This window comes from Heloderma suspectum, chromosome 2 (genome assembly GCF_057233095.1).
Source record: "Heloderma suspectum isolate Gila_16-S chromosome 2, 16-S_ref, whole genome shotgun sequence".
Classification (NCBI taxonomy): domain Eukaryota; kingdom Metazoa; phylum Chordata; class Lepidosauria; order Squamata; family Helodermatidae; genus Heloderma; species Heloderma suspectum.
Window position 1 is genome coordinate 124,792,106 of NC_139459.1, and position 13,785 is coordinate 124,805,890.

A 13,785-nucleotide genomic window follows, 5' to 3' on the forward strand; every position below is an offset into this window, starting at 1 on the left:
AAATCTAGGATCCTGTCTTGTTGCTCCCAAACAACACAGGATCATAAATCAAGGTTAGCTTATGAATCTTGGCTAGTTTTCAGGCAACAAGCCAGGATCATAACTAAATAAACACTTTTTTTTTAGACGCTCACACTTGCAGGAAGATCCAAGCGGGATTCTGGGGATCCTGTCTGTGCAAATGCAACCAGTATGTATTAACTAAAGTTTATTTGATTTAAAGGAGCTCAAGTTTGGCAGGGTTACATCCTATATATGCAATAAAAATGTGTCCAAAAATAATTAATGGCCAGATATTAAGATACTAATCATAAAAATCACATACTGCACACCATCTAGCTACACAGTACCTGAAGATGTCCTCTTCTGTGATATTGTCACCTTTAGAATTTAAAAGGGGATCCTGCAGGCGGAAAATGTTTAGGCGGCTCAAGAGCGTATGCAGAGAAGGTAGCCATTTTGCATATTGCATCAAATTATCCATAAAAACAAGTTCATCTTCAATATATAAACCTTTTAAGAAATAGAAAATTAAATTACAGTACAATAAGTAATAATGAGACAGCTTTGTAGATCACTTTCTATACTGAAAAATGCCATAGAAATCTATGAAGTTAGATTCAGACTATTGATTTTAATGGGACCAAAGCAGGGGGGACAACTTGTGGCCCTCCAAATGTTTTGGCCTACAATTCCCATCAGCCATAGCTAGCATGGTGAATGGTGTGGGCAGAAGGGAGTTGTAATCCAAAACATCTGGAAGGCCACAAGTTGCCTACCCCTGAACTAAAGTAAGACTAACTTCAGCTGCAATCCTATACACACTTACCTGGGAGTAAGCACCATTCAACTTAATGGGATTTACTTCTAAGTAGCCATGCATAGGATTGTGCAGTTATTCTCTGGATCTAGCCCTATACAATATTCATATGGATTGCTTTTTTCATCTGTTGGATAAATTCTAGGGATATAAGCACACATATAATTGGTTTAATTATCTAAGGGCTTCTTCACATGGAGCTTTTATCCTGCTATTGAGATTGCTCACTCTCGGATGTTTGTGGGCCCTTTAGATGACATCATCATCCTCCAGGGCGTCTCCTTCACTAAATGAACTTTATTTCATTTTTAAATAGATCGGAGATAAGGAGCTATCAAATTACCCTGCTTGTGTTCCTCTTAAGTTCCCTCCGTGAAAAAGGAAAAGCTGCAAGAAGAGGAGCTAGATCAATGAAACATATGGAAGACTCAGATAAAGGGGAAAAGGAGGGGGAAAGGGAAGGGGGAAAAGGAAGCACGTGTAAAGGGAGTCCATTGTGATCCTGCATTTAATACAGAAGCAGAAAGCTCTTCTTTAAATGCAGGATTTTAGGCTGGTGTAGAGATGCTCTAGATCAGGGGTAGGTAATGTGCTGCCAGACACCTTTCTTGGCACCCACCAAGGGGCCCTACCACTCTCACTTTAAAAAAAAAGTAACAAATAAGTCTCTGTTGATACTGAAAAGTGTGGGTTCAAAGGCGTTGTTTAGTGTGTTCGGCTCAGACCGCACCTCTGCGCAGGTCCTTTGTGACTATCCATGCCTCCTATGGCAACCATTTCATGGTGATGCCCACAACAGTTTCTCAAATTCCAAATGTGTCCACAGGCACCAAAAGGTTGCCTACCTGTGTACTAGATTTTCAGAGACCAAATAACAGGGAAGAAATCTAATTTGCTTTCAAGTCCAGTTAATATTCATGAACAGAATGAACAGTATATATTCCTAAATATTCCTATTCCCCACAATGACCTGGCTCCAAAGAATTGTGACACTAATTCAGTGAGTGGTCTAAGGGGATTTTAGACTTGTTTTCCTCAGACAACTGCACTCCATGCAGCATGGCAAACTGCTTTTGAAATGGAAAGAAGTTTCAAGAGCTGTTTGCAATGCTGCATGGTGGTCTGCTTAGTGCTCAAAGAAAAATTAGGCCAACAACTCAACTGGGATAGCACATGCCCTTGCAAAAGCCTCTTTCTTTTGTGTTCTCTCTCGCTCTCGCTCTCTCATAACTCAAGTAAACATTTCCCTTCTGTTAATTTCCATTTGTTTCCATTTTTTAAAGCAAACAAACAATAACAAGTGTTTTCACTTCTTAAGTGCAGCCAGTGGTGGCATCAGGGCAGGACTTTGGGGCAGACGTCCAGGGCCGCACTGAGCAAAATAAGCAGAGCTCTGAAATGCAGCAGAGATGGCTTACCACATTTTCAAGTAAATGAACTAATGCACCTTGCCATCTTGGGGTGGGGGCATAAGGCCATTAAGTCCAAAGTCTAAAATTACCTAATGGCACCACATGCTCACATTACTGATTTCCAGTCAAGAAGCATAATCAGAACAGTGACTACTGTAGAAAAACAAAGGGGCAGGACCCTCTGAGGACAGGTAATTCCTAGATTTACATACTCTAAAAATAACCTTTGGGGATGTAAGAGTGAAGTGTGCCTCCGATTTTAATTTGGGGGGTGGGGGTGGGGAATTCTGCCTCAGCTATAACAGTGCAGCAAAATGTAGGACTGGGCTCTTTAAATAATAAGAATATAATGTAAAATATAATAAACAGGAACATTATAATGTAAATGTAAAAATACAATACACATGAACATTAATACAGCCTTGGATTTAGCCATTTGCCTCATTCTGGACAACCAGTTCCCCAGCTTTTTAGCCACAAATGGGCAAGCAGTTTATCTGGCAAGTACATTTTTTGTTCTTGAGTGCCAGATTGCACTGAATTGATCATTCCTGTAGGTGTGAAGTACAGAATGCTCATTTACCTTCTTCTTGCTCTTTAAGCCGTAATGGAACATAATTAGACTGTGGTTGACTGGCACGAGAAATGTCTGCCTTGTCGGCGTCCTTCATAAGCATATAGGCATCTTCTATATCCAACTGAGAACAAGGATTTGAACTTGGAACAACCTCGACATCTTCATTATGGATATGGATGACACTGCTTGAAATGGGTTTCCTGAATAGTGGATAGTGAATTCTTTTAGTACATGAAAGAAAATTATCCATCATGGTCAACTACTATGGCCTGTTATGCAAGGTGCTGTGGCACAAACACTGTTGAAGTTACAGTAGTAGCAGCCATTTGTGCTGCTGAACTGGTACTTGTCCCATGTTGCTGCACAGCAACTTCACATTAAGGACACCTGCTCCATACTAGCATGGGCAGGGCTCAGGCAGCCTGTCAGGGTGGAAACTGAGCCGATAGAACCCCAGAGCAGTTCTGATTCTGAGGAGGAACAGCAATCAGTGGGAGAGGAGCGCGCATCTCACACAGGCACAGCAGCTGGCAGAGATTCCTCCTGCCAGCATTTCTGAGATAGATAGTGACCCTGGCAGCAAGAGAGTGTGGGAGGGGGGCTTGCTGGACGCTCGACACCGGGAGCGACGACAGCTGGAGGGCGCGGAAAGGAGGCATAGCGCTCGTTTGGCGCGCAAGCAACAGTCGCATCCCAAGGACCCAAGGGAAAGAGGGAGGAACTCTCCCTAGCCCATAAATTCAGGGTCTTCCCATGATTATCCTTCAAACGGGAAACAACTGCCTAACCTGGAGCATAGGCTACTCTGCTGTTCCTTGCTTAGTCGCTGGTGATTAGCATCTGAAAGAGTCATTAAGTTGTAAAAGGATTAAAGCCTTGAAAAGAATCCTTTTGTCTGTGTCTTGAGTTAGCTATTGGAGTACACTGAAAGAGGCTGCCAGGGCGCTCCTGACACAGCCCTCCTACCCATGCTTTATCTTCCAAAAAGTCTTGAGAATGGTGGGAAACTTGTGGCTCTCCAGATGTTTTGGTCTACAACTCTCATGACCCCTCATCATCAGCTGTGCTGGCTAGGGCTGATGGGAGTTGTAGGCCAAAACATCCAGAGGCCCACAAGTTATCCATTCCTGATCTTGAACAACACAGGAAAGTAACCCTGCAGTGAATGTTCCTGATAGCAAGGGATCAGCTATGGGGTTTCTCTGGCAGGTAGCAAGCAGAACCCTCCTCAGGGAAAGAATGCCACTTTGGTCCTTGATAAACAGAAAAAATTCAGAGCAGTCAAACCCATATCATAAAATTGTTCCCAATCCATTATTCTTAACATGGGGCTAGCAAATATGGGCATTATAGAAAACAAGTGGGTCCCTGTCATTGTAGGGCATCCTCCCCACTAACAGGTGTGCTTGTGTTCATGTCTCTAGACAGCCTGGAATAGAAGCCATGTAGTGCTGTTCACACCTCTTTGGATGTCTCTACACCTCCAGTTTATTGCACATTCATGATTGGCCACTCACGGAATTGTGCAGGTCCATTACATGACGTCGTCATCGTCTAGTCATTATCCCACCATTTCCACCAAACTATCCCGTGTTTTCTTCAAATGGAAAAAAATGTGGCATTTTTCCAAATTTGTGCAAATGGAGCCCCATGACCTCCCTGTGTATTTCTCCCCTAGAGTGAATGAACTGCTGTGTGTTGGCGGCTGTGGGCAGTTGTTTTGGTTTGTTGGGGGCACGGTCGTGATGGCAAAGGCGGTGATGATCAGCTGTGGGGCATGTTGCCTTCCCATGTCTGCACCACTTTGGGTCCTTGCCATTTTCGGCCTGCAGCATTCTGAGCAAGGCAGCAGGTCAGCAGAACAGCACAGCAACAGGTCGGCAGAGCGGGTCGGCAGAGTGGCATGCTGGCCTTCCAACCTGCTGGGACGCCCCCCTGCTGTGCATTCCCAGTCAGTAAAAGGTTGAGTAAATGGCAGAAATTGTCAAAAACACTGAATGGGGAGGCAGGGGGTGGGGAGATCAGTGGGGGGACTGTCTGTGTGTCAGTCCCCATCCACCAGTAACATGTAAGGGGAGGGAAAGGGGCAGGAACTAGGGAGGAGCAGTTGCTACATCCCAAGTGCGTGTAATTCTTTTTTGCGGAAAGGTGGCGATGCCTCTGATTGGCATCACCACGCCCATGAGAAGGAAAGACACGAAAAATAATGCGACAGGGAGAGCCATCTAAAGAGAACGACCCAGTCTTGCAATGATAGTGGATGGGAAAAGAATCAGCACTGATGTGGAATTCTCCGCCTGTATGATGGAGCCCTTTGTCTCTGGTGTGCAGGACGGTTAGTTTTAGAAGTGGGAAACGGATAAAAGAATCTCTTCCCACCCCCTACCTCCACAGACCTTCCCCTGCTGTGCTAAATAGTGCTAGGGGGCTACTAGCCCCAAACCACAGTATTTTATAGATGTAGAGCAGGAACTGGGGGGGGGGGCACAGTTCTGCAGATGGGAGACAAATCCCCTAACCCTAATCCACCCCCAATTTGGCCCATTGGCCTGAGGCTCCATACCTGTATCTTACACCCACGGAGCTTTCCACAGGCATAACTTGCTAGTGGAGCAGCACTTTTGCCCTATCCTAACTCCCTTCCAATTACAAAAAGACAAACAGGAAAAATGTCTCTTTCATAAACCCTACAGCTCAGAATGGTACTGCAGTAGCTTTAGCATTATGTTCCCTTGCACTTTCTAATTTAAATATCTGATCTAAAGACCACACCTCTTGATTATTAAGTTGCCTTGTTTACCGACTTTGCCTGTTTCTATTACTGTATGTCTGAAACTTAATTTACGAGGCTCCCTAACTAAACTCTTGGCTTAATAACAATAGTGTCAAAAGAAAGCCAATACAATCTGTAGAATTAACTAAACGCAGGAGACAAGAGGAACAAGGTCATCCCGTGAAAAGAATTAATTGACTCTATGACATAGAGTGTATGTGACTGTATAAAAATAACATATCTCATATAAGCTAAAATGTATCAACTTGGATACATAAAAAGGTGTTTTTTTTTTCATTCATACCAAATGACAATGTTGGATGACCTCTAATCCACCTGTCTAGAATATTATTTTAACATACTGATTAAGATTTTTTCTCTATTCAGTAACTGGGTTTTCTTTCATTCTTTAAAAGTATCTTATATTTCAATAAACAAGGTCACCCTGTGATTTGTTTCCCCCTTTCTTATTTAAGTGTAAGTAACCATTGCTAAAATGCTATGATGTCATATAATGAGAGCCAGCATCAAGGCATTGTTGGGCACCTGCCAAGGGCCCACACACCAGCAAGGGCCCACTGTCAAGAGTCCCCTGGAATTGCTTCTCCTCTTTGTAACTGCAAACTGCTTGTTCACCTGCTGTGGCCCAGACAACTGTGGTGGTGGTGAGGAGGAGCAGCAGATGACACTGCCTGCTTGTTCACAGGCTCTCTGCCCTTCAAGCAAAGACGTGGTAGCGAGAAAGAGGGTGAAGAGCAATAGGAGCTGATGACAATGGCAGTGAGAAGGTAGACTCCCTGAGGAAGGGGAGTCATTGAAGGTGTCTTGCCCATGGGGCCTCAGAAACTTGGAGCCGGCACTGCATATAATATAACATCATAGAGTGTACACTGGTTTTGGTTCTTTTGCTTTGTACAAGTTTGTGGAGCAAACTTATTAACTACATGTACGATGTAATAGTGGAACTCACTTTATAACAGAGGGCTTTTCTACACAAGGCCTTTAACCCACCACTTTACCGAGGCTTCTGCTTCTGGATTCTTCGTGGGATTAAGATCGGCTCTTTTACGCACATTTTTTTCCAGGGGGTTTCTATCTCTGACTTTCTACGTGTTCATTATACAACCACTAGGTGGTGCTGTGGTATAGCAGAATCATGCAAATACACCAGGGTTTCATGCCACAGTTCAGGGAAATACTTGACTTTCCTTGTTATTAAAAAACCCACTACAATGCAAGAGGTCCTGGAGGATGACAACATAAAGTACCCGCAAACTACTGTGACTAAGGAATCATGAGCGCACAATAAATGCCTCATGTAGAAAGGCTCAGAATGTTCTTAGAGTGAAAAGCAGTAAAATATGTTAGATTATAATCATCCCGAAAGTACAGGAAAGGCAGGAAGGCAGCAGAACAAGGTGTGTGATGAATAACTGGGTGGAGCTGCCCTGTTTTATTGCCTTCCTACTCCCAGCTACCTCTTTATCTCAATCCTTGCTCTGCTCTTTATGTGTGGAGAGGATTGATCTTAGCCCATGTTCCTTAAAAGGTAAAGGTAAAGGTGTCCCCAACCAGTCGTGTCCAACTCTAGGGTGCGGTGCTCATCCCCGTTTCTAAGCCGAAGAGCCAGCGCTGTCCGAAGACACTTCCGTGGTCATGTGGCCGGCATGACTGAACACCGAGGTGCACGGAACGCTGTTACCTTTCCCGCCGAGGCGGTACCTATTTATCTACTTGCAATTTCTTGCTTTCGAACTGCTAGGTTGGCAGGAGCTGGGACTGAAGACGGGAGCTCACTCCGTCATGCAGCACTTGGGTCTTGAACTGGGGTCTTGAACTGCTGTCCTGCCGACCTTCCAGTCTGCAGTTCAGCGTCTTAACCACTAAGCCACCGCGGCCCTTGTTCCTTATAGGAACCATGTTAAGCCCATGTTCTTTATAGTATCTTAAACAGGTAAGGCCAGTTTAATGATCTTCTCCACGAATAGAGGCTATACATAATGAGGGAACTAAAAAATGCATCTTTGCACCCTGCCCATCAAGTCTGGGCCCACCAGGCAATGGTATCCTCCACTGGTGTAATGTATACATAGGATACACTATGTATGCATTGTGTGCATAAGATCCAACACAGTTGGGCCCAAATTGCACAGTAAACTCCTGGATTATAAGTGGGATACTGATTGTATGCTTCAGACTGATGTATTTTGAGCTGACATGTGTAGGTCCTACACAAATGTTGTACCCACATGTGAACATGCCATGGGCCCAGAGGCAAGACAGGTTCCCTTGGTGAGTGGGGTGAAGGTCAACCAAGATGTTACACTAACTATCTTGTCTGAAGCTGACCTCTCTCTTGATTTCTTACTCAAGAGTATGTGCGCATGGCCCTGATTTTGATCAGGATCAGCACATATTGGGAGGAGAGGATTAAATCTCCCTGCCCCAGGCTGTTTGCTTCCCCAAATCCTCCACCAGGAGGGGATTAACAAAAAAGACAAAAAGCTTCCATTTAAACCAGTAGATTCCGCCCCCACTTTTAAACCCCCGTGTGTGTATGTATGTGTGTGTGTGTGTGTGTGTCGGGGGGAATTTAACTTAACGTGTAGTTTGACTCTGAGAAGGTACAGTCTTAATTTCCCACTGCATGTAGCTTTTCCTTAGGGAGAATATCATCCAGATTAGTTCATATATGTAAAAGGTTTGAAAGATATGTAAAAGGTGCTTCTGATGTCTCTGCAACAACAGCCCTTCCATAACGGAAAAAGCATGACAGTTAGATACACACCTGTTTCTCTGCATGAATATGTAGTGAAATAGATGTGAATGCAATAAACACACCCCTTTAAGAAACATAAACCTAAGCGCTATTGGCTTAGTGGAATTTTCTTTCAAATCATTATGAGTATTATATACAGAAGCAGATTTGCTAAATACTTTCTGGATCCAGAGTCAGCAGCGCAAATATCCTGTCCCCACTTTATGGATTAGGGAAGGGGGAAGTAGCTTCACTTCACTGGGGTCATGAAACTTGTATCTGCTATCTTTCTCTTTTAATTATGGGAGATATGTACTTCAGTGCTGGAGTGGAGGAGAGGAGTATTATTTAAAAACAATGAGGAGGAGGGGAAGAAATGTTTAAATCTCTCTTTCTCTGTCTCGGAATTGTTGTAGGGGAACAGGGTGGTTTGCTGGCATTTTCTAACATTAGATTAAACCAACAAAGAGTCTTGTGGCACCTTAAAGATTAAGGGCACAATCCTATGCATGTTTAGACAGAGGAAAGGCCTACAATTTTCAGCATTCCTGGGGAATGCTGGAAGTTGTAGTCCTTTCCTCTGTCTAAACATGCATAGGATTGTGCCCTAACACATTTATTCTGGTATAAGCTTTCGTGGACTATAGCCCACTTCATCAGATGCATAGACTCTTTGTTGTTTTTGTTGCAATAGACTAACATGGCTACCCTCTGGATAATGTTAAGATTAGCATTCTTTCACTGGCACAGCATAGCAGAAAACTTTCCAGGCCTTCAAAGAGCTTAATGAAAAACAAAAAGCAAATTTGCACAGTCAGGAGAGTGGAGGCTGTTGTCATTGGTGATGTCACTGTCTCTGTTCGATGAGTGGCAGTGACACTTCTGTAAACATATTTCAGGAAACACCCACAATCACAGTGGATTTGCTACATGGGGGGGGGGGATCAGATTTTCTGAGAGAAAGCACTGAATGATAGAAAAAGGATGATACCCAGCTAATGGAATGCCCACTTTGAGGGAAAATGTCTACTTCATATTGCAGTGAAGTAGTAACAATTACTAAGTAATAAGTAACAATTGTGCATTGAACAGGGCGGGCCTTCCCAGGAGGCAGGGTGAAGCAACCTGCTTTAGGTGACACCACGCGGTGGAGGTGGGGGATAGAGGAAGGTAGAAATGAAGGACACAGCAAAATGTTTTAAAGCTGCCTTCCCCAACCTGGTGCCATCTAAATTTGCCCTCCCCAACCTGGTGTCCTCCAGCTGTTCTGGACTACAACTGCCATAATCTCTGATCACTAACCATGTTGGCTGGAGCTGATGGGAGTTGTAGTCCAGATCAGCTGGAGGACACCAAGTTGGGGTAGGCTGCTCTAGATGCTTTGGATGACAACTCCCAGGATTCCTGACCATTGGCCATGCTGGCTGGAGCTCATGGGAGTTGAAGTCCAAAACATCTGGAAGGTACCAGGTGGGGGAAGGCTGTTTTAAAGTGTTGCCCATAGTAGAGAGAAGGGGCACCATTTGGGCTCTGCTTCAGGCACCAAACTCTCTTGGGTCAGTCCCAGCATTTAACGTGAAAAAGTTTGTTTGAGAAAGCAATTTGTTTTTCTTAAAATGCAATCAGATATTTTCTATTTCTACAAAATACGATGTGTGTTTTTAAATATTCTACTGGTCTTCACAGAGTAGGCTTCCATTAGAAGTTCCAGGAAAATGTAAGTTGCAGCAAGGATTTTTTTCATTATGCTCCCATATATTTTGTAATACTAACAATAAGAAAGCTTTCTGTTTTTCAATTATTTATAGAGTCCTATTAAAATGCAAAGTGCACCGTGAGCTTGTTTTTCTTTGCAAAACCTGATGTGATAAGTTATTACTATCATTTGCATTTTACAAGTTGGACTTTGAGGTCTGGCTACTGAACAATGATGTTTGAACATACATCACAAGCCAAGATCCACCATTGTATTTATTCACTCCCAGTACAGATACTGTGATAATAATTTTTACTCTATGTTTAAGGCCATGTATGCCATTTCAAACACACTAATTACTGGAATACCAATTATATAGGTATTGTTGGAAAACAGGGCCAGCCTTACCATGAGGCAGAGTGAGGCGATCGCCTCAAGTGGAAGTTGCTGGCAGTACCAGCCCCAGGTTGTTCCTTCTGGACTTCCTGGCTATTCCTCTTTGAGGACAGAGTAGTGTATGCCATACAATCTATCCTGACCCCATTAAATCCACCTGTTACCTCAGATGTGGATGACTCTATCCCAACACCAGTACTGAAGTAAGATTCAATTGCCAGTTCAGCTGGCCCTCATTCTATACATGGAATTAGGGAGGGGGTACCTTCTTGTGCTTTGCCTCAGGTAGCAAAATGTCCTGGGCCAGACCAGTTGCTTTCCATTTATTTTTCCTACTAAGTAGAAGAACACTGGTTTGCAATTTTAGATGTCACCAGTAAGTAACTGTAAGGGGACTCACTTCTCCAAGAAATCTTCTATATAGAGACATTTCTTCCACTGATCAAACACAGAAATATTTATCGCAATATGAGTAGAATCAGCTGAAACTATAACAGAAAAAAAGAAAAGAAAATATTTTAGAAGAAACAGTATGAAAACCATTTCTTCCTTCCCCACAACCTCAGGGAAGAAAAATCCTACTAGACGGAAGTAGAAACGGCATCAGTGATGGTGAAAGGAATCCCCAAGGTAGAGACACAAATTATGCATCTTCAAGAGACAGTGTAATGTTTACAGTGCTTGCAGAGACCCTTAGGAGCTGAGAAGCAACTGCTGTGAGCCTTAGAGTCTTGGGCTACCATTGACTGGACTGCCAATAGTAGCAAAAGAAGCTTAGCCAACAGTACAAGAAGCAGCTTAGCCAATGGCAGCCAGATCGCCTTGGTCCACCTCTCTGTGAAGTAAGGGCAGCTCAGCCAATCATTACCAGAGGTATCACCAAAAACAGAAAATCACTGTTTCCCCTACTCCCAGCATATAGCCCCTCCCTAGTGTATAGATCAGCCTTCCTGTACCTGGTACCCTCCAGATGGGTTGGACTATGACTCCCATCATTCCTAGCCAACATGACATTGGTGGCTGGCGCAATGGGAGTTGTAGAAGACACCAGGTTGGGGAAGGCTGGCACAGATCTTGTCTCCTTTCCCTTTTTCCTCACACTTTCTCAGTTTCCTGTTTCTGTCAGTTCATAGCCTAATCTGGAGTCTTGTCCTTTCCTTTAGCCACATTGTTTCTTAGGGTGCAATCCTATTGGGATAGGCAGCCACCTCTGAACCCGGAGGTGACTGCCTATCCAATGCAGGGCAGGAGAAGCACGGAGGGGATCGTCCCCTCCGCGCTTCAGCCGCCCTGCGTTTACGGCTAGACAGCCCCATTTTGCCACTCCACGCTCCTCTTCTGAGCACGGAGCACGGGGCCATTCCACGCTGCCTACAAGGCAGCTTGGGAGGGGGTAGAGGTCAGTTCTCAGGGAACTGACCTCGGAGTGCGGGCTCCGAGGTCAGTTCCTGGGAACCGACCTATCCTGTGGTCGTCTAGCCACTGACTAGCAGCCATAGGATTGCGCCCTTAAGCTCTTTGCCATCCAGAACCAATTCTCAGTCCTCAATTTGCCCACAAAGTTATGCCTGTCCCTAGTGTGTCCATAAGGTTTACTCTCAAACTGACATCTTTAGCTTTCCCATCACTCATAGGAAATGGACTGCAAACAAGATCTGAGTAATTGGAATGATTGTGAATAACATTCTGTGCAATCATCATGTCAGCTCAATCAGTGTTACAGGTTACACTGCCATACACACAATACATTACAGATATAAGAAAAAGTATCATGCATATGGTGCATACAGCTTGAACGATTATTTTTTATTTCCTGATTGATTGGGGTTACTGTGACCTATCAGGAAAATGTTTAAAGCGGTTAATGTATTTCTTGTGCAAGAAGGTTGTCTGTAGTTATTTTGGAACTGGTCTAAGTACTCACTGCCCTTCTCTTTCACCCGTAGCTGATTGTTGAACATTTTAAAACATAAATTAAACATGAAAGCTAGATATAACATACCTCTTGTCCAGAGTCTCCTATATTTATCATCAGCAAGGCCTCCATCATGATAATAATTTTTATCCTGGTATAAACAGGAAGGGATGTGAATTGATAACGATTCAAAGAAAAATCTCTGTCTAGCCACTTTCTGCACAAGAAAAATATACCACATGAGTATGAGTGACATGTACCAACTTTGGTCATAATAAGTAATGCATTGCTTCCCAAACAGTCATACGACTGTGTTTAATTTGCTACTGCCAGACCTGGTTTTTGGAATTGTTTAGCAATCGCATTAAGAGTTCTATTTCCTTTTTCCAGGGTACACAGTCATTTTGTTTTCCCACATATTTTAAGTCTACTTTATCATATGCAGAAACTCACATCTAGCTCCTAATTTCCTGCTAAAGCACAAGGTAAGTTCCCAGGATTTCAATGGAAAAGATCTGCAGCGCAGTCCAATGCGTCATTACTTGGAAGTTAAGTCCCACTATGTTCCATGGGGATTACTCCTTAGTATGTGTGTTTAGGATTTCATCTAAGTACATGCTAAACCATCCTATCAGGTTTTATAGGGATTTTTTTAACCTTGACTGGATTCTGCTGAGTAGTGCTTTTTAAGAACATCAACACCATTCTGTGCACATTAGAACAGATAAATGGTAAAACCTGTTAAAATCACAAACAGTTATTCCTTCTGGGTAAAAAAGGCAATAAAAAGCTTTATGTTTCTATGTTGCAGCATATTCTTAGACTGAGATGCACAGAAGGAACTAGTTAAAAAAACAATATCAGACATTCAGTAAATTGCCAAAGCAATCCATTTCCCAAATGATGCTGTAGGAAAATGAAAAAATTTGCAATACTGTCAAAATAATAAAAAATAATTGAAACAGAATTTAATCACTTGCTATTTTAAAAAGCTGTCTATACTTTTAGATGTATCTATTCTTATCACTTCTGAGAGAGTAAGAGATGTAGAGCTTTGACATTATACCTCATATAAATAGTCTACTGCATGGTACTTCAAGGCTGAAAACATAATATTTTCTGTTTTCTGATGTATTCAAAAGTTTATCTTCTGAAATAAGAGTAAGATAATTAATTCAAAACACATTCATTCATTCATTCATTCATTCATTTTCAGTGCTTATATACTGCCCACTCAATATCGTCCTCTGGGCAGTTTACAAAACAGAAGTAAAACAGAAATGTTAGCCTTCCAACAGTCTTGCTTAAGACATGCTAGCCACTCTAGGAAATGCTACCATATTTCCCAAGTTAGTACTGCACTAAGCAAGTCTAAATTTTCATATATTTTCATACAAGAGTGCAAAAGTACCGTGCCTTATATATGTATCCATGAGAA

General features: G+C 42.9%; 1 protein-coding gene across 1 annotated transcript in view; it reads right to left on the bottom strand.

Annotated features, from left to right (window-relative positions):
- The window catches only part of SHOC1 (shortage in chiasmata 1), a 56,676-nt gene extending 43,195 nt beyond the window's left edge, over positions 1–13,481 (bottom strand). The window contains exons 1-5 of the mRNA XM_084832155.1: positions 13,414–13,481; positions 12,435–12,564; positions 10,833–10,920; positions 2,816–3,009; positions 351–513 (exon numbers count right to left, since the gene is read on the bottom strand). Coding sequence (XP_084688281.1) covers positions 351–513; positions 2,816–3,009; positions 10,833–10,920; positions 12,435–12,564; positions 13,414–13,458 — 620 coding nt within the window. The 5' untranslated portion in view covers positions 13,459–13,481. The remainder of the gene's footprint in view (positions 1–350; positions 514–2,815; positions 3,010–10,832; positions 10,921–12,434; positions 12,565–13,413) is intronic.
- Positions 13,482–13,785: the final 304 nt, after the last annotated feature.